This window comes from Passer domesticus, chromosome 2 (assembly GCF_036417665.1).
Source record: "Passer domesticus isolate bPasDom1 chromosome 2, bPasDom1.hap1, whole genome shotgun sequence".
Taxonomy (NCBI): domain Eukaryota; kingdom Metazoa; phylum Chordata; class Aves; order Passeriformes; family Passeridae; genus Passer; species Passer domesticus.
In genome coordinates, this window is record NC_087475.1 from 111343943 (window position 1) to 111365508 (window position 21566).

The 21566-nt window shown below is 40.4% G+C and overlaps 1 protein-coding gene and 1 long non-coding RNA gene across 4 annotated transcripts in view; one reads left to right on the forward strand and one right to left on the reverse strand.

The window, feature by feature from the left end:
• The window catches only part of IMPG2 (interphotoreceptor matrix proteoglycan 2), a 50201-nt gene extending 43820 nt beyond the window's left edge, over window positions 1–6381 (forward strand). Inside the window, exons 14-19 of the mRNA XM_064410676.1 lie at window positions 319–538; window positions 1731–1941; window positions 3597–3785; window positions 3973–4171; window positions 5069–5148; window positions 6016–6381. Coding sequence (XP_064266746.1) covers window positions 319–538; window positions 1731–1941; window positions 3597–3785; window positions 3973–4171; window positions 5069–5148; window positions 6016–6028 — 912 coding nt within the window. The 3' untranslated portion in view covers window positions 6029–6381. The remainder of the gene's footprint in view (window positions 1–318; window positions 539–1730; window positions 1942–3596; window positions 3786–3972; window positions 4172–5068; window positions 5149–6015) is intronic.
• A 107-nt stretch (window positions 6382–6488) lies between these two features.
• LOC135294854 (uncharacterized) lies at window positions 6489–20567 on the reverse strand. Of its 3 annotated transcripts, none has more exons than XR_010356864.1 (5): window positions 20478–20567; window positions 14036–14156; window positions 9564–9706; window positions 9230–9419; window positions 6489–7169 (listed from the first exon to the last, which is right to left on the reverse strand). It is a non-coding gene; the product is annotated as an uncharacterized LOC135294854 (long non-coding RNA). The 3 variants fall into 3 exon arrangements; XR_010356863.1 differs by having other exon boundaries at window positions 6489–8068; XR_010356862.1 differs by having other exon boundaries at window positions 6489–9419.
• Window positions 20568–21566: the final 999 nt, after the last annotated feature.

A 21566-nucleotide genomic window follows, 5' to 3' on the forward strand; every position in this document is an offset into this window, starting at 1 on the left:
GGACATGACTGAAGGAAAAACCCTGTGAAATGGCAAGTATTCCAGGTACTTAGGTCAAGGGAGAACACAACGTGTTTCTGAATTGTAGAATTTTAGAAACTCCTTGCAAATTGCTATACTCTTAAGTACTGCCTGAAGTATTCAGGTTCCTGGCAGGCTGCCAGCACAGACCTCAGATGGGTAAAGATTAATGCCCTTGATGTAGGATTTGGATAAAATCATTCAGACTCTAATTGTCTGCTGCAGTAACAGTGTAACTGGCTTGATCAGAGAGAGACTCAAAGATTCAGCTTTTCTGTCATATCCCGTGTGTTGCAGCTGGTGCCCTACCTTCAGTCAAATCTGACAGGATTCCAGAATCTGGAAATCCTGAACTTCAGAAATGGCAGCATTGTGGTGAACAGTCGAATGAAATTTGCCAAACCTGTGCCTCGGAATGTCACCAACGCTGTGTACATGATCCTGGAGGATTTCTGCAACACTGCATATCACACCATGAACCTGGCCATCGATAAATACTCCCTGGATGTTGAATCAGGTAAGGACAGCAGGAAAATGCAGCTTAAAGCAAGGGATCCAGAAGAATGTCTGGTTTAAGTGCTAAGGATCCCAACAGCTCAGAGGCTGCCCAGTGCTCTTCACAGGCTGGGCTTTAGAAAGACAGTCTTTCATAGAGTAAAAACAAAAAAATGAAAAGCTGCTCTGCGACTAAAGAAATGAACGTCAAAGTGGGACCCAGACAGAAAAGTTGTATGGGGTCCATATAGATTTCTGGAGAAAAGATAACTCATGTATAATACTCTGTATAATGTCCCTGTATTTGACCTGGGGAGTGGACAGCTCAGGGAGCACAGTGGTGCCCATCTCTCCTGTGCTTACTTTCATGTGTGGTTTGAACTTACTCCACATGGTTATTCCCACAGGTGGTAGCCAGTTTACCTGCCAGGTGGGCATCTGCACAAGCTGCTGCCTCATGCTTGTGGTAAGGTCTTGGTTGCACTAAAAAGTCACAGGCCCTCTTGCTTCACTTCTCTGATATAGGGAGAAGCTTGTTTTGGTTTTTTCCCCTGTCCAAGTCAGCCAGTAGTTTACCACATTTTCAACCTGGAAATATCTCCTGTTTTAAGGTTAGAGAAAAATAAGAGTGCTGACCTGTTGGCTGTTCTTCCCAGATAGGTCTCTTACAAGGATGGTCTAATTAGCATGGCAAAGGTTCTGATATTGATTGTTTAGCTGTATGCCAGCCTCTTAAGCCCGATACAAGTGAGATATCTTGAATGCTACAAGCTCGTGCTCCTTGCAGACAAAAAGGCAAATCCCCTTGCAGCAGATGGTGAGTGTCTGAAGTCCCACTGCCCTTCTCCATATGCTGCCTAGGTTTTCCATAGCAAGAAATACTGGAGATCACCTGTGATTTACTCATTTTTAAGAGAGAGTTCCAGCAGACAGAGAAAATAGGAGATACTGTCTGTTCCAGTATGAAAAAGATTACTTTATGCTTGCTTTTTTGACTGTTTTTTGGGTGGTCTTAGCCATGCCACTGGCATGTGCAGACAGAGGAATATTTGTTAGTACTAGTTCACCTTAGCAGAACCTTTTGTTACTCAGGAAAGGTGCACACTGGATTTTTGTGGATTAACAAGAGACCATTAGAGAAGATGGCAGCCAGTACCTTGTCTCAGTTAAGGCTCTCCCCTTTCATTAACAATTTTTGCTCTGTGTATTGTCAGGTGAGCAAGCAGACCCCTGCAAGTTCCAGGCCTGCAACGAGTTCTCTGAATGCTTAGTAAACCGCTGGAGTGGGGAAGCTGAGTGTGTCTGCAACCCTGGCTACCTCAGCATCGATGGGCTGCCGTGCAACAGCATTTGTGACCTGCAGCCAAACTTCTGCCTGAACGACGGCAAGTGTGACATAAGCCCTGGGCAAGGGGCCATCTGCAGGTAGGTCATCCTGCTGCTGGAAGTTGTGCTTCCTGGATGAAAACTCCTGCTGTCCCCTCTGTTGTAGCATTGTATAAGAATTGTCCAAAATTCTGTGTAACACGGGAGTAGATTGTGGTTATCATTCATGTTGTGCTGCTTACTGCAAGTCGCAGTATTAACATTAGTTTTCCTATGTATAGATCATAAATGAGACAATAACAAATTCATAGAACAGAAGCATCAGAAAATAAAAGTAACAAGGAATAGAGATTGTAATGGAACACACTCAGTTGTTCAAATCACTTTTATTGGCCTCTGGGGACAGAATTTACCTCCAGAGGTTTTCTCAAGTAGCAAAGTGTTTTGATAGTGTTATGTCACCTATAAGAGTTAATTCCATAACAGAAATTTATATCTGAACATCACATTGATAGTACATAAGCACATTTAATATACTGCTTTTGGTCTGGAAAAAAAGCATAAACGTAAATCAATGTACATTTGGGAAAACTCATGTGGGTTCATAAAAGGATGAAGGAACAGGCCCCAGATATTTGCTTAAAAAAAATAGATAGATGCATCTGAACAGGATTGCTGTATTTTGCAGGTAATCAAAAAGACTTTCTGCAAGATGCAGAAAACTTGGTGATGCCCCTGACACAGCACTTTACTTTTTACTTTTAAAACAATGTAATAGTCTATTTTGTAAAAACAAAATGTGCCTATCAACAAAAATTAAGATTACCACAAACAATATTATTACTACTAGTAGTTATTTGTGTTTCTTCATGTGATTTTGTTTTTAAAGTTCACCTAGAATTTCTCTAAAGTCAATCTTAGACTGTTAACAGATGAAATAAAAATGGTTTTAAAACTTTAAAATTGGATATTATCACAGATGCATTATACACTTAAACATTTGTGTGATAGTGTTAATCAGAAGCAGTTACATATCTGAAACCAAGCCTCTTCCAATTCTACCTTTGCAGTGATGATATATCACATGCAAAGCTCAATCAGGGTAGGAGTTTTTCCTCAGTCTAAGCACCTTCCAGTTTTAAAACCTCACAGGGTACTGTAAATTTCATAAAGCACAGGTGGTTTCCACCACAAATGCATTACCCTTTTGCTATTTTTCCTAACATAATTCAAATCTGTGATTCCACCCTGGAGAATAGGAGGCTCCTGGGAGAATCTTTCTGTGGCCTTTCCATACGTAAAGGGGGCTTGAAAGAAAAGTGAGGATAAACCCTTTGGCAGGGTCTGTTGTGATAGGGCAAGACTGAATGGTTTTAAACTAAAAGAAGGTAGATTCAGACTAGATATAAGGAAGAAATTTTTTACAGTGGTGGTGGTGAAACACTGGAACTGGTTATCCAGAGAGACAGTAGATGCCCTTGGATTGGATGGGGCTCTGAGCAACCTGATCTAGTTGAAGATGTCCCTGCTCATTGCAGGGGATTAGATGATCATTAAAGGTATCTTTAAACTCAAACTGTTACATGATTATCTACCAAAATGTATGTCCATAACAATAATAAAGAAAATTAGTGATTGGACAATGCAAAGATATTTTTGGGGTGATTTAACTGAGGGCGTATCATAACAGGAACTTAAATACATTAACCAAAGCTTTTGCTGGTGTGTAATTTCCCTGTGTTTCTTTGTGGCAGGTGCCGTGTGGGAGAGAACTGGTGGTACAGAGGGGAGCACTGTGAGGAATACGTGTCTGAGCCACTGGTTGTGGGTATTGCAATTGCTTCTGTGGCAGGATTCCTTCTTGTGGCATCTGCTGTCATCTTCTTCTTGGCCAGAACCCTTCGAGATCAGTACACAAAGAGTGAGACTGGGGACTCCCAGGGGTAGGTGACACCATCTAATATTTTAGAACACATTGGCTACAATGAGGATAATTCTGTCCTAAGTCTTATATCACACGGTTTGCAAGCAACAGGACATACAGGCACCTCCAAATGCCGGGCTTCCTTAGTCTATCTGCTGCCCTTCCAGGCTGCAGAGAAGCTCACAGTGTGTTTATTGCTCCCCCAGGCAGGGTGACAGCCTCTCGTCCATTGAGAATGCAGTTAAATACAACCCCATGTATGAAAGTGACACGACTGGCTACAGCCATTATTACCGGAGATATCCGCAGCTAACGTCCTACAGTTCCACCAGTGCAGAGACATCCACAGACTACAGCAGTGAAGAGATCAGGCACATTTATGAAAACAGTGAGCTTACTAAGGAGGTAAATGACCTTGTTTTCATAGTGGCATGGGAAAGATCATGGAAACAGTAAGCTTATTCCACACTTCTAACCTCAGAGGTGGGCCCGATCTTTCCCCGGTGTCTATGCTCCAGATAAACAGGCTGCAGCTGCTGCAACTATCTAAAAGAAGACAGAAAAGCTTGATTTCCCTGCTTGCTTTTGGAGAAAGTTATGGTTTTGTTCTGACCAGTAATGAATTTCACATAATACAGGAGCTGACCCCTTAGGTAACTTCATGGGAGTTGGGGAGGTTTGATGTATTACTCGACACAACATTTACCTTTTAAAGCCAACTCTCTTAGGTAAGAGTAGTTGCACAGTGAAAAATTGGTACATCCAGGCCTTTTCACAGGAAGCTTTTTTTTTGGGTGTTTTCTGATTGTTTTTAAAGTTTAAGTCTTTCTATAACCTGCAAGTTAGATCACATCTTATTTCTTCCTGTATACACAGTATCCAAGGGTTACTGTAGAAGGCTAAAGAGAAGGGATTTACATCCCAGAACTAACCACAGATCCTTAAGCAACTGTGAGAGGTATGAATCCAGCATATAGCTGGAAGGCTGGTAGGTAAAGTATCTCTGAGACATAAATGGTTTTGTGAAAGCCTATTGAAATGCTACACGCTGTCCAAACCCTGGTTTTTATTTGAAAGTGAAGTATTACTGAAGTAAAATGAAGTGCTTCACTTTTTTTTTTCATTTAGAAAAATTAAAATAAATAAAAAAGAAGAGTTTTAGCATCGGAGTGCCCAGTTTCAAGCTCCACTCTTTGAAATAGCAACACATAGGAGCTTTATTTCCCCAAACCCAGAAATCAGTTATTTCAGTAGCATTCTGATTTCTATTATGTACTTACAATTCTGTTTATTGTATTCTAGGAAATTCAGGACAGGATTCGAATTATAGAGCTCTACGCTAAAGACCGCCAATTTGCAGAGTTTGTCAGGCAGCATCAAATGTGAGTGAAATGTCTTGTCTGGATAACTAACTCCTTTGATATTTTGTTCTGTGGCCTTTACATTACTGTATTATATTTTAAGGTTCTAGAAATGCTAGGACATTAGAGGAAAAATTTCAACATTATTTTTGAAGAGGTTCAACCCTTTTACAGTCTTTAATAATCCCAGCAGTCCCAAGGAAAAAAAAAAAAAAAACAGTGAAGAGGAATCCCAGAGTTAATGGGTGTCAGAGCTCTGACCTCAATTCAGGTCCTTGAAAGCACAGCTAGAATCTTATTAATTCTTCTGGTGTAATTCCCATCGCCCAGTGCTTTGTTTAAAACTGGAAATTTTAAAAAGCCAAAACAAAAATGTTAGTTTGCCTTGCGTTCTCAAGATCTGGCAACTGACCAGCACCAGACAGATCACTGGTATAGTCCTGTCTGGTATGGTGGGCACCAGCTGTAACAGAAATGTTACAATTCCAAACAATTAATCAATCTGAGCTGTGTGCCTTGATGAAAGCTAAGCACAAGGAGGGTCCTCAAAGACTGAATTGTTAGCATGAACTGTATTCCTGCTGTAGGAAGCAGCAAACCACAACTTGCTGGGTTACTTTGAATAATACTGTAGTACAATTCCTTGGCATCCTATTAAATATATATACAGCAGCAAAATCTCATGTTCCAGATCTTCAGCAATATTTTTTAATTGAAAGGAACAGCAGTTCCCATTTTTCCATGTCAGTAGTTAATTTTTTTGTCTTGAAAAGAATCAGCATCTAGATTTTCCATGGCTGGAAACAGTAAGGGCTGCCGTGTATAAGCCTTGAATCCAGTGCTTGAAAGAGATGAACTTAACCACTGCTTTTCTGTTTTTCATTTTAGGAAGCTGCTTTAAGAAAAAAAGAAATTGATAGAATACACGTGGGAGATAAACGCTACCTTGCTGCCCCAGCAATGGGCTCAGATGTAACTGCAAAGTTACTTATAGTCTTAAAATTGCATGGATGGATACAGATGTTTTCTAAATGAATGGCTAAAATGTCCAGATGTCTGTTTGTCTCAGTTTCTTCTGGCTTCTCCATGTAAACTGACACTTTTAAGAGGTAATCAGGAGTGGCAGAGGTTATGAAAGTTCATTGCTCTTTAACTTCAAAATGGACATTGAAAGATTTTGTATACAAAGGCAAAAAAAAATTTCTCAGATAAGAAAAGATACATGCACAATCAAAATAAAATGCATATTGAAAATCCCTGCCTGACATTTTGTCCCCTCACTGGAACATCCAGTGGAAATTTTATGGGTATAAAACACTAGCAGAAGGAAATATTTGATTTGCAAATGAATGAGTTGTAGGGGAGAACTATTGTGCTAGAGTTATGTTAGCATTATTTTAAAGCATTCATGAAATTTTAAAGCAGACACAACCAAAACCTCACTGGAAAAGTTTTTCTTCTGTACAGATGCCTGATGTACATTTTGCTACCTGGCATTAGCAAAGCAGAGGATAGCACCGAGCCTGCAGCCCCCTGAGGGCTCTCCCTGGAATACAGGGAGCCTTGGCCAGGCAGGACAGTGCTTCTGCAGCACACTGCAGTGTCTTTAAAGCCAGGATGGGTGGTTCTCCAGCTCATTCTGGCAGACACACAAGCTGGGGCACAGAAGGTCTTCTATCGTACAAATGTTCTGTGAAGCTTAAGTGACTAATGTTGATTTTTACTCTTTTTTTTGTATGTAGACATTTTGTTTCATATTTTGTAAGTTAATTGCATTATTTATTTGTTGTGTGTCTCCTTCCCCGCTTGTTTTCATAATGGATTTAGTTGTTGAAATAGAATGATGATTAGTTTTAATAATGAAATACTACGCTGGCATTTGTACCCATTCTTTTATATCTATATTATATTTAGTGTTTACTCAGTGTTGAATTCAGCCAACTAATATTTGAAATTACTGTACTGGGCAGTAGCCTGCCGTGAGTTCCCTTTCAAAATCAGGTACTTCAATCCATGCACATTTGGTAGATGTCAGCACTTTCCTGTGGGGAAGGGAAAAACTGAAATTATTCTTAGTTTATTGGAAATCAGCATAGAATCCCTTAAACAGAAGAAGCCTAAAGCATTTTGAAATAGCTGAATTGAGAGGGGGGCTTCCAAGTAAAGAAATGGAATTTTATCTTCAAGTTATGAAGAAAATTCTGACTATATGTTAAGCTGTGTGTGGGCTCTGTTCAGTCAGGTCTCTTGTTTAAGTCATTAACACAGCTGTCAGGGTTAGGGCATCAATTACAATCACATTACCTTGTGCTAGCAAAAAAGGCCAAGTGATTTATTCCTACAACATCTGTAGTTCTCGGCCCCCATGTGCCAACAGCCACCTGATACTTTCTAGAGTTAAGTGACAGTGAGAATTACTTGGTTGTCTTTAGGCAGCTTAGCTAAACAACAGAATATTTCAATGCAATTTTTCTGTGTGTCCTGGAGAGCCTCACTGGATCACTTGTGTAGTACCTTCTTGCCTTGAGTGGCAGGGGATGGGTATCAGAGCCACACATCTGTCAAAGAAATGCTTATATAAACCACTGAAAGCCAAATAATGCCAGACAGCAGGAAATATTATGGTGCTGCTGAACATTGTGACCAGATGTTACGAGACAGAGTTCTACTGGCAGGCCCACGGGCTGTGAGAGCAGCTGGTCCAGAGTTTGAGGCACAGCCCACTCCTTGTGGCCCTGCAGCAGCACGGCTGAGCCATCCCATAGCACCAGGGCCTGTGGTCAGAGCAGAGGATTGCTGGGCTCAGGGTGGGCAGCAGCTTGGGATGTGTTTCTGTGCAGCTCAGCTGCCAGCCCTGGGAGATTTGGTGCTGCTCCTGCTGGGTGCAGCAGTGGATGGCAGCTGGGATCACAGGTTTTCATGGTATTCTGCTGTGCACAAGCTGAGATAAAGCTTGGTTAGTGTGAGGTGTTTCAGTGAATACACAGTGATATTTTATTTGTGTGTGTGTGTATACATATGAACATGATATGTTTTCACTACAATAAAAAATTATTTCCAAAATATTTTTTCTATAACATTCATGTAGAGACTATGAGTTTGACATGGAGAAGGTGTCTTAGCCATGAGCATTTGTGTGTGTGTAGGATGAGAAAATTATTTTAACAGAGTTGGCTAAGCTGTTAAACTCCTTTGCTAACAAAAGTGCCAAATATAGTTCATTAACAGTAGCAAGGTTATAGACTGAAAAATTGTGCTGGAAAGCACATTCCTGGGTGTTTGCTTTCTGTTAAACTCTTTTGAAGATGTTTCATCCCTAATCAAAAAGCCAAGAACGTAATGAATGATTGATTTTTCTTTGGTACTTTCCCAGTCCAAGGCAAAGATAAAGAACTCTAAATATTCTAACAAAGCAAATAAAAAAACCCCCAAAACAACAAAAAAAGCCAACCACCACCCAATCAGCTCTTACAAGTCTATCAATCGATTATCAGTTAGCATGCACTTTTTCACTTGATAAAAGTAAAAAGTGCAGGTTCTAGTGACTTGGCTTAATTTAAGAGCATGAAATAAAGCAGGAATTGTTTGCTAAATGCTGACACGTCTGTCAGCATCTGTGGCTCCCCTCAAGGCTGGAAACACTGGAGAAAATGAGGTCCCCCAGGATGCTACCAGCTGCCCCTTTAACAGAGATCTCAAACATGCAGCAACCCAGGCTGGATCTCTCAAGGCCTCATTTCTAAACCTCAAGGCACTAATCCACAGTGGCAGAATTCTACCAGGGCCTGAAATTCTAACAGAAAACAAGTGTTCAGAGCTGCAAGTCTAGCACATAAGCCTTTCAGGAATTGTGTGCTTGTCCTGTATTTGGTTTTTCGCAGAGCATGGAGCCTTTCCCAGCAAGAAGCTAAAAGATACCAAGTAACTGAGTCTCTATTCCATGAAGCCCCAGACTGTGAGCTCCATGTACTGTGAATAACAGTTTAGTTCCAGAAAAAAAGGCTTTTTCAGGTTCTCAGATACAGCTGAAACTACAAATTTCTCCGATCTCCTCCAGATCAAGGAAGGACATGAATAAACTTTTTAGGTTTTAAGAACTTACAGCTTAAATGTTAGAATGAAAATAATAATCACGGTTTTCATTCACATTTCCCATCAGGCCTGTTGGAATTGATCCTTATTCTAAAGGGCTGCAGGAGTATGACAGGGCTTTGAGCCCTCTGCCCCATGGATTCTGTGAAGAGAGGCACGCAAAGGTGCTAGAGCTCCAGCACAGGGACAGTCATCTCATCCTATAAAACAAAACAAAAATATTCACCAATACCAATTTATTTGTCTATCTGTAAGCATCATAGGACAGACACAGACTGACTCTGTACAGCAAAGGAAATGGGTCAGGGCACCATTACTAGTTTAAATATTAGTAAAAAACTCACAGGGCTTTTGTGGTGTTTGGTTTGTTTGAAGAGTACTACAACACCAGCAGCATTTCTGTCTTATCCTTCTGCTACTTGATCCAGTTTGGGAACAGATGCATCATCTTCTATATAACATTGATCCATTTGCTTTGGTTTCATAACTGGAAAAAAATTCCAAAGCTATTCCTGTGACAGGATTTTTTCATTTGTCAGACCAAGTGGGAAAGTTTTTGTTTTGCCATATTTACCACTTATTAGCTCTCCTATTCCAGATTATTAATGACCCCCAGGAATTTTTGTTGAGTTCCTCTCCTCTTGGGCCCTAGTTTGTGCTGCTACTCACCCTCCTTGCTGGGTCACCCACCACACTGAGCAGTGCAGGCAGCTCTGCTTGGAGGATGGCAGCTGGTTGCAGGACTGAAATGTCACTTGCCTGAGGTGCTACAGCTGTTCTGAGCCTGTTCCTTTAGTTTTCCTGTGTTTCCAGTTAAACATAAAAGTAGATTTCAACTCTTAGTTGTTTCAGGATGAGAAAAGCCCTCAATACTAGAATTTTGTGAGACAGATGCTGTTGAGTTTGCATGGGTCCCCAGGACGAGGTGAGAGATGAGTGAATCTGACTCCATGTTCTTAGAAGGCTAATTTATTATATTATTATATTATATTAAAGAATGCTATACTAAAACTATAGAGAAAGGATAGAGGCAGAAGGCTAGAAGGAATGGTAATGAAAACTCATGACTCGCCAGAGTCCCGACACAGCTGGACCATGACTGGTCATTAAGTAAAAACAATTCATATGAAACCAATGAAACAATCACCTACCACATTACAAAGCAGAAAACAGGAGAAGCAAATCAGATAATATTTACATTTTTCTCTGAGACCTCTCAGTTTCCCAGGAGACGAATCCTGGGCAAAGAGAATTTTTCAGAAAATATCACAATGACAAGATGCCAATTTATATTTTTTTAAAAATCAGTTCTATCATCAGCATATATAAGGACTTTGTTTCTGTGCTAAATATATTATGTTGGAGTAAATTACACTTAAATCCTGACCTTTTAGAAGGGGACACTGCCCCCAGCTCTCATTAATACGACTAAACCAACAAAATATGACTATCTGTCTTGAATCACTGGAGTTTTAAGTGTTGTTCAAAAATCTATTAAGCACAAATTAGAGTTGGTGTTAATTAAGCTTGCAGTTTCATCTCCACAGCTGATTACCAGGTGGGGAAACCATGCCTTTCTGGAAAGACTGACATAGCTTGAACAGAAATTAAAATGGGAGCAAAAAGGATATATCTATATATCAAATATCTATATATCTATATATCTATATATATATCTACCACATCAAAACTTTATGTGGTAGCACAGGCTTGTGGCTGGATAAAAGAGAGCAAGTGAAGAGTAGATTTGCAGAGGTGAGCTTACAAGCAATCTGAAGTGTGAAAGGTTTCCATCTACTCATGGGAGATAGCTATGAGGAAATTCACTCAGCCCCACCTGAAGATTATACAGTGATTGTATGGTCTCTTGTCTCAGAAAGGGAGAGGGATGCAGAACACTTCCAGCAGCAACACAGGATTAGTTTCCTACTGTGACCCACAGGTAACTGCACCTGACTGTTTGTAGATCCCATCATCTGCTCAGTAAGGCAGTGACTTCCCATCCCTAGTTTGACATGGAAAGATCAAAATGCTTTGATCCAAAAGAATGCTTTATATAGTCCTCCAGTAAACCAGAGACTGCTGCACAGCTTTTCCTTTTTCGTCTTTTATTATTTATCATTATTTAAAGTTATTATTATTATTTAAAGTTTTGATTAAAAAAAAATAAACTGAAACAACCAGAAACAACAACAACAAAAATCAACAAAACCTTCCCATGCTTATTTTTAGTGTTTGCTTTTTACCTGTCCCTGTTAGTCATGGAGACAAACCCACAGCCATGGTGGGAAGGCAATGTGGTCTACAGAACTTTTCCACATGGAATTCTCATTTTGCTCTTCTTCCCACCACAGCAAAATTTATACAGTCAGCATGCGAATATCTGTTAAAAAAACCCATCAAGTTTCCCACACTGGAATGTCCTCCCAGGGCTGTCAGGGAATGTGAATAGGAGCCTCACAAACACAGAAACTGACCCTTAAATCATTAGCATTATGCAGATAGCTCCTGATGGGACATGCCTAATGCAACACGGAATACACCAGGCTAACAAAAGCAGAAGCAGTGGGCATGTGACTTCAGAGTAAGGTGGATAGTAAATGCTTTGGGATTATCTCTAAGAACGTTGATGCCACCACAGACATTTTCCAAAGAGCAAAGCACATGAGAGCTTTTCACTTATCTGCCAAGAAAAGAAAGGAAATAGAAGCTCCTGGTAAGAGAACCAGTCCACAGTTTGCACGCAGACTAAACCAGTCTCTAAAAGGGAATCATTTAGCCTGGAAAGATGGAATAAAGTCATGTCAGGAAAAACAAAGTAAACATAGAGGTCATATTTTAAAGGTTTTCCCCTATATTAAGAAGAGGAGAAATACCCCACAGCCACTATGATTTGATAAACCTTCTCGTCAAGTTAAGCTTTTATGTAATTATCTTTAATATTGATTTGGAAAGGGGAGGGCAGAACTGAGAATTTTTCCCTGTGAGGCCCTCTGCAGCCTGCTCTGCACACAGAGCTGAGCAGGGAGGAAGGTTTAAGTATGCTGTGTGCATTTATCCTTGAAGATTACATGGAAAATTTTACTTCTGAAATATTAGTCAGGGATGTGCATGACCCAATAGAGCAGAGGTTCTGCAGCTTCACTGCTCAGCACCTATTCAAGAACTGTCTTGTATCAGGTACTCTCAGCTGTCTGTGAACAAACTTGTGAGCTGGGCACTGTTTCTCTCCAGATGGAGCACTGCAGCAGCCCTTGTCATCATTTAAAAACCTGATTAACTCTGATGACCAGTAAGTTTCAGAAGTACTTAACAAAACTTCCCGCTCTTTAATTACTTGTGTGTAAAAACCAGGTGATTTTATAACAGGAAAAACTTGGTAATGGGGGAAAAACCTTGCAACCCAACAAAAATAGGAGAGCTGTTCAGCCCTGTAACATAGAAAACCAAAGATGAGAATTCTCCAACACTCATGTGAACTTCTCATGAACATTTCTTAAACCAGCTCTACTGAACTAAGCCTCCTGACATACAGTGGTTGTGCCCTGTCCCCATTCTACTCTGGGAAAAGGGAAATCTCAAATTTAGCAAAGATCAGTCATTAGAGGATGCATTCAGGGACCAAATCTGAAAATCAGAAGTATTTATTCAGCTTTAAATGAAAGATCATGCAAAATCCCACGGAAAATTAATGCTGAAAAACAGAACTGGTACAGCAAAATGCCATTACTTTGGCTGCATTTTATAAGACCATCAGCTGTCTGGGATTATTTGATCATTTCAGGACATCCGCTGATCTCCAGGGTGCTTGCCTCAAAACCCTGCCACTCTGAGCTTTCTTCCCTCTACTTAGTATCAAAGAGCTTGAGCTTAGAAAGGCCTAATCAAAACTTGGTTCAAATTAAAGAAGCAGCCCAGCCCACTAGCAACAGCAATGCTAATTGCTCTACATCCACATCAATTGGATCGCACTTTGGAGTGCTTTTGAGGCTGGGAGGAAGGAGCAAAAGATGGGAAGAAAAACAGAGAAAAGACAAAGATGCAGTGTGAGTCAGCAACAAGAGCTCAGATACAAGTTTACGTGAAACTGTAGAAACCGAAAGAAGTCTCATCTAACTGTGTTTATAAGGGTCTTTCCAAGGGCAGGACAAAGAGCTGATGTCAGCCTACTCTAGTTAAAAGATTTTTGGATGTTTCCAGCTGATTAAATCTCATTTGCAGCTGCTATCAAAATATGGTATAGACAAACAGGGTTCTCCTGAGCATCAGCAAGAAGACCAAAGCAACTACAGCCTACCAAGCGTCAGCTCAGTAAAGTTGCTATAAAATATGCAGACCACAAACAGTTGATATCACACTAGAAGGAAGACTGCCAGCTTATCTTGGGTTCAGGGCAGTGGTCTAGGGATAAAGATCCCGTGCAGGGTAGCACAATCTGAAGTTCAGTGAAGGCTAACTTGCCCTCCTGGGTAAGCTATTCTACATGGACTGTGAGGTTGCTCAGGTTGCTTCCAGACCAGGGAACCTCACAGAGCACACAAGTGATGGTTTTATCAGTGCTGATCTGCCTTGATCAGCAACTGGGCTCTGCCAAAGCATGTTGGCTGCAGCTGGCAATTGTTGGCTTGGAAAGGATCATCCCATGAGGCAGCCCACATCACCCTGGCCATTTCACCTGCACTGACAGCAGCTGTCCTCTCAGCAAGACCCCTATCCACACCTTCCCTTGGGTAGGGAGGCCAAGCTCCCTCCCCAGTGATGACAGGGCAGTTCATTTTGGCCAAGAAGGGGTGCCCTGGCTCTGGTGGGTACTCACATTTGGCACACACAACGTTGTACTGGTTCTCCAAATGGCACAGGCTGGAAGGGTGCTGGGCACTGCTCACTGCCAAGGGTGGAAACACTGCAGCTGTCAAACAGACATTTTCCAGTGTCTCCTGAGCAGACAGAAGCACAAAGAGAAAAGTGTTCTTTGGTTTCAGGATCTGACAGTTCACCTCATAGGTTATGGAAAGTGGTTTCATGTCTGACTCCTCTGCAGAAGACGTCAACTACTGGTACAGCTTTTGCTTCTTAAAGGAAGACTGAATACAGTCCTATTCCAACTGTCAGCATAAAGTTTGACATTTTACTTGCTTTTTTTTTAATTACTTTGAAATTATTTCTTTAAACCATGCTGGATTATCTTATGCCTATCACTTTGAAAAAGCAACCTGTTAACTCACATGTTGACACATTACTGAGAAATCTGCCACAAGGTGTTTCTAGAGGCACCGTCTTGTAGTCAGGGTGCTTTCTGCAGAAAGTTGGCAAACATCACCCTGGACACTTAGTAGGCTGAAGAACATCCAGCCATTGAACAAATCCCTGAGTGTTGCCCCAGAATTGATCATGACCCAGTCTTGAAAAATTCTGATTTAAGTAAACTCCTTCAACACTAATCCTTTCCTTCACACCTCCCTCCAAAACTGCCATCTACCCACAGAGTCACCAAGGTCCAATCTTTAACTGTATGTTCAATAAACTGTGCTCCCAGAACCTCAGAACAGTCTCATCCCAGTCTAGTAGATCCTTGCCAGCAGTGATAGTAAGCACCACTGCTCACAGTAAAACATTTTTGGCAGTAATAATTAGCTATTTTCCACCCAAACACCTATCACTTCCCAAGTTATCATACGTATCTGCATTTTGCCTCTCTGCTGAGGCTGCTAGTGACAGTCCATAGCCACTGGAGCCTGCAATGATATGACAATTTCACATAAGCCACCAAATCACTATCCAAGGACAATTGATTTTCTAGTTGGCACTGTATCTCATGAGCACTCACACAAAGCCCCATGTACTCAAAGTTACATTTCATCTGAACATTACCCACATAAATAAGTATGGATGTTTTATTAAAAGGGAGATGTCAGCACTAAAAGGCGTGGAAAATGATTTTAGGAATAATCAATACTTTGGGGATTAACAGTAGCATATGGTACCTTTCACCTCCAATTTACTGGTACAAATCCAGCTGGAGCAGCATGGATAAAAACCTTTACCATCTGGTGACTTATTACTTTATGGAAAAGAAGCAGGTGTTTATATCTCACATACACAAAATCCACCACCATAACTGGAAGTCTTGTTGGCTTTGTCAGTAGACAGATCAAAGAGGGGTAGAACACTCTTCTCCCCCTTCAGTATAACTAGTCTATTTACCTGAGAAGTGAGGACAGGTGAATGCCAAATAATACTACCAATCCAAAGCAGAAATTAAAATATGACCATATTTTATTCCCTTTGTTAGGGAGCAGGATGATTTTTGGTTTTCAACCCAAAATCTCATCTATTTCTTTCCTCCATCACATTGTCCCAAAGCAGTAGTTGTAACAACATTCTCCTTTCCTAAAAGCTTTATCTAGCTTCTTAAATCATTGCTGCTATAGCAATGCTACTTTACCATGATTCACATTTAGCAGCTCTCATATCACCCAAGGAAGCCTGAAGTAATCAGCTTCCATGCCTCCATGAGTTCTTTTGAAAATTATGCTTTTTTATTCAAGAGTACCATCCAAGTTTGAGTTACCTGGTTTGTTAATAAATTTGCTCTCTCATGCTCCAGGTTCTCCCTATAAGTTAGAAAGGTTTTTTGCTAAAAGAAATATTATATTAATATTGTAGGAAACATGCAAGGAGTTACTATCAGTTTTAAAATTAATAGCAACAGGTGCATAATTGACCTCTGAATTTCCTGTTAATTTATCACTTGGAAATGTGGAAATCACTTTATATACAGCAGAAGTTACTAGCTGTTTAATATATCTAATCTTTCTTACTGGCATATGGGAGCTTCTCTGAATAACTTGAAACTGGGATAGTCAAAAGATCATTTGCTTGCCTTGTTTAAAGCTCTATTTTTATCCCAGAGCAAGTAGTGTGTTTTTGGCTAAGGCTGAATGCAGCTACTTTCACATCATGTAAGATCCAGGAACACAAATCGCATCAGAGAAATCCCTTAAGTTTCCTTGGCAAAGCTGCACCTGTTGTTTTGTAGCCTCTTAATAAAAAAAAAAACCAACAAAAAACCAAACCAATAAGGGTTCTTATTTCATCACCCCACGTACACTTTAAACACTACTGATCAAAGGCATGACAATGCAAAAGAGAGACTTTCTATTCTTTCTCCTTTGCCTGTTTTATTGGGATGATTAACACACACCAAGTGAGACAAAGCTAGAAATAGCTAAAAGGGATTGAGACCTGCCAGAAACGCCATCTTACAAATCATATTATGTCTTTTCAAACTCCAGTCACACCAGCTCCCTGGTCTGACCACCTATGTATGGATACACTCTCTGGCAGGGCTCCCCAGGGAATATTTTCATGCATCTGCTAAACTTTTCCAGGTATCTTTGGGCTTTTATCCTTACTCTGAGAAAAATAATATTAAAATAAAACATCAATAAACTACTTAGTCACCAAATTTTTGGAGCCAAAAGTAGCCCTGTACAACACAGAACAGTCTGCATTACTTCAAAGTGACCAAGTTCCAGGCTGTAGTTTAAACACAGTGTGCACCTTGGTCTCTGCAATGACTTCTCCCTTCCAGCTCTAGTATGCTATTAATTATACAACTGCTGAACCACAGTGGAATTCCTGGCTGAATGAATGTGCAAAGTTTCAAGGGGTGCTCTTCTAAAAATGAAGCAAAATGCATGAAGAGTTACTAAAGAATTTCAAGGGCCAGAAAGTCACGGGCCCAGATGCCTGCCATATCTGCATGGCCTGCTAGAAAGACAGCCCAGTTTAGGATTTTCTTGACACTTGTCCATTCAAGATTTCAATCCACAGCCTTTGTCCTTCAGAGTCTTCTATGTGTTTGTGGCACAGACAGAAGGAAAGACTGCTTAATTTGAGCCTTGCTTTCAGATAGTCCTGTCTCTCATCGAAACAAATGGCTTCTTTAAGGCTCTCTGTCAGCTGGTGCACTGCTCTAGCAAGTTTTCCAGGAAAAAAACAACAATAACATAAATACAAAACCAGAATGGAAAAGCAACAATTTGACACAGGTTTAAATACAATTACAAGCTGGCTGAAACTAGATAGAGTCCTAGAAAAGAGATAAAGGAGCAAGGTTTGCTTTGAAATGGACCACAAAACTTCAACAGAAGCTTGTGCTGTTCTAACAAAAGGTAAACCAGAAGGACAGGAGGTACCAGAGACTCGCTGCCATCCCCACAAAACCAACTCAAACCAGAGTGCAGTGGCATTTGCAAGGCAAACCAAGTGTCTTATTGGATGCTGTGTAAATCCAGAGCAAAGATCCCAAGAGGTTTGGTAAGGTGTCCAATTCAGAGTCTAAGTTAGCAGTGGCTTCCCACAACTTGCAGCTCCTCTAGGACCATGCTTTCCAAAAGCCAGAGAAATTAATTCATAATTGGTGCACCTGCACATTGCAAAGACTTCTGCAGTAAACTCTCAGAAGCCTTGTGGTCCATGTTGGATCATACATCATCATAATCATGGATGCAGTAACTTTCTTCTGGGTGAGCCTCAACTCAGAGTGCACACCTTGGTGCTAGTCACTTTTGAATTTACATTTGCAGTAATATACAAGGAAAGCTGCCTCTAACTTTGTAATCATCAAGCTTCCTCACTGTCAGGACTCAGCCTGTGGAACCTGCTGAGCTATGCCTTGTTAACTCTTTTAGCTCCGTCTCCAAGTGAATAAATAAATAGGTAGAATAATATATGAAATGCAGATTTTTTAAAGGAAATGACACACAACTATTGCAGTAGACTTCAATGTTATTACATGTACCAGAAAACACTCAGAGATAAAAGGGATGTGTGCTAAGACTATATTATCTATTTCTTACCATCTTCCGCACCCCAGTTTCTCTTTTAGTTTCTTGCTTTTTGCTCCTTTAATTTTCTCAACTTCTCCCACTTCTTAGCTGCATTTCTTATAGTATGGGTATAATGTAGTATAATATTTAATTTTCTCCTGTCATAAAGTGGGAGTTGAAGGTATGTTACACACTGAATGGGTGCTGATTTTTTCATGTGTTATCTCAGGTGTCTCAACTTTAAACAATATTTTGTCTCCCCTTATATCCAGTTGCCTTTCCTTGATCAGATTGTTATGCCCCAATATTGTTATTATCATGAGCTAATAATTGAAAATAAGGACTAAAATGTGTCTGTATTGCTATTCATCTGTAATAAAACAAGCTGTGTGAGACTGGAGAACTTTGCATACAATCCTGTGACCTGACAATGAACTTAAAAGAACTGGACAACAAATGAGAAGTACTCGGGAATTTAAACACAGAGTGGTTCTGGAGGGGTTGCTTGGATTCTGGGCTCACTTCCACTTGGAGTCCTCAAACCTAAATATTATTACCCCCAGCTTTCTAAAATGGGACAGCTTAGCTTCACTTCCAAGAGGGAAATGTGATGGCCACCCTTGAAGGCATCTGACAGCAATACCTCTCAGCATGAGCACGTATGTGGACTTCATCCTTGTCCTCATTTACACCCTGACTGAACTGACCACACCAAACTGACATACTGCTTCAGCCATCACCATCTCCCCTCATCTGCCTTGGGCAATTCTGCTTTACATTCTGTACACGGCTACTGTGATACAGACGGGCCTCAGGGTACAGAAACACTTACATGAGACTGGGTTAACTTAGCATAAAAATCAGCATATCTGTGTAATACCCATAAAAAATCATGACTTTGTACACACCCAGAGCTATCCCAGCCAGCAAGTTTGCATTGTCCTGTTCTCTGAAGCAAAGATGGAAACCAGTGCCAAAGGGAACAAAGCTCTTGAAAGTTAATGCATGCACATTCTGCTAGAAGTTTTCTCACATTCTTAACTCTGTTAGATCCTAAGGTGGCTTCTTCCCTCAAAAATTGTATGTACTTACACTACTCAAATGTGAATTTCACAAACTGCTCCCAAAGAAAATAGGTTTTGATCCATCTTTGTCAGCTCCTGGATCCTGACCAGAGTTTCACTTTTTATTTTTTCCAGGCATTCTTGGATTCTTCCTCCGTAAAGATATCACTCTTGTAACACTGACCACAGCATTTTTTGTGTTTGTCTCATCTCCAGCCTGTGCCTGCTAATTCTTTCTTTGTAATACCTATAAAATCTATCAATATCTTGATATTTTTTCTTTCAGCCCCATCACCACTGGCCTTTTTACACTCATCACATTTCCTCGGAGCTGTTCAGTGTAGCACTATTTAGATAGTTACCCTAGGCAGTAGCTTCAATTACACTTCCTTCACTGATTAAACATCCTCATAAGCCTGGGAGCTCTACCAGGACTCAAACTCTGCCTCCAGGAACATATTTACCTTGTCTTACACTGCACTGCTTTACTGTGCTGCCACCCACCCCATGTGGTGCCACCACTCTTTGCTGTCCCGCTCTCTGTACCACCTCCAATAGAAAACTCTTGTCCACAGCTCTCTGTGGAGATTTCCCTGTCTTCCTTTTTGAAACCCTTTTCATTATTGGAGTGACTGGGGTGATTTCCAACCCCACAGACATGGTTTTCCAGTAGGAAATCTACCCAACAGATGTATCAAATAAGTGCTGTTAACTTAAAAAATCCCACCAAACTCAACTTACAAAATAAGAAAAGGAAATTTAACTTCCTTTTAATAACACAGTGAAGAGGATCCCATTTCCAGTTTTTTATATAGTTATAAACACGCCATTCTTATATTCTGAAATTATGTCTGGCCTTGTACATTTAGTTTACAGAATCACATTCAGTTTCCTCTGCTCTGGGCCATATTCTTAGCTGTCACAGGGTTTCTGTGTTGTTCTGAGCAGCTGCTAAGTTACTAAATATCTGGAAATCTGGAGCACCTACTTCCTCTTCCACAGAACCAAGAGAAGTACTCAGCTTTCTCAGGTTAATGGTAGGCCAAATTATATTTATCTGTACGCCTTTTCCTCAATCTATTAATTGTTCTCACCTAATAATTAGACAAGGATTATATTAGTGCCTCATTTGGATGCTGAAGAGGTCCATTAAGCAATTGAGGAAAGTTCACACAGAAGCTGTACAAATTAATATTGTTAAAAGAGCAAATCTAAAACCCAACCAAAGGCATTAAATCTGGCCAAAAATAAAAACAAAACAAAAAACAGAAAAGCAAAGCAGTGTAACACCTCAAACCCCAATAGTGCAGGACAAATAAAGATTCATGAAAGATCCTATAACCTGTTAAACATATATTACCTCTCCTCCAAATTACATTAGAAAATTCTCTGCATTTACATGGTTCTCCTCGTGTCTCACTAACCACAGTGTCAGGGTCTTTGCAAGCTGTCAACTGGCATAAGCAGTAACAGGTGTCTTAAATTAAAATTGCATGAACTAGCAACACAAGGGCTCATTAGAAAGAATGAAGGAGAAAACCTGGCCAAACTTCTCTTCAATTTTCATTTATCCTTTAAGGACAATCAGGAGAGCAGATGGTGTATCATTCCTGCACAGCTTCTGAGTAAAGAAAGCTGATCCATTTATTTAATAGTCTTACCTCCTGTCAGTCCTGTCTTTGGCAAATGGCATAGTGCAAGCTTTCCCCTTACTACAAGACTTCTTTCCTGACAGGCTTGGAAAAATTTAAGCTTTCCTGTCAGTCAGATGAGTCCCTTTATCCCATTTGGCAACAAACCAGCAAGTCTGTAAAAATAGACTGCCATCTGACTAAGCAACTGAGAGAGACTGTAGGACATGCTGGAATACCAACCTGAATGCTAGTTAATCAGCTGATGCCTTTCCAGCAACACCTTCTGGCTGCTCATAAAGCATAGGAGACCTCTTTCAATAGTGCATTTAAAAGAACATATTTAAAGTGGGCATTTGCTTTGTCTTCTTTGGTGTGAGGATGTGTGTGTATGTTTTTTGTGGCTATACTACAGCTTCCTGATTTAAAAGGTTTGTTAATTTGAGCCTTTCTTATGAGATCTCTCTGGAAAGTCTTATGCTATTTTCTTTTCACCTTTTGTGCTTTGGGAGAAAAGGGAAAGATAAGAGACTCAAAACCAAACATGGTTCAGAAGGCCTTAGTTCAGAAGACTTCTACATGAAGGCTGTTTGATGCAGTGCCTACTGGTTTGGCAGACAGGAATGACCATTGTTGGCTATTAGGAAGGCAGCAGACAAACATGGATCAATCTTTGTGAAAACAAAGTATTTCATCATACTCTGAGAGTATCAAGAGTATTTTGGCATTATTGACAGAAAATGTTTCATCTAAAATAAATTAAGCTCCCTCCATTCAGATCAATCACCAACACAAGCTAGAAAGAGACAATAAAGTAA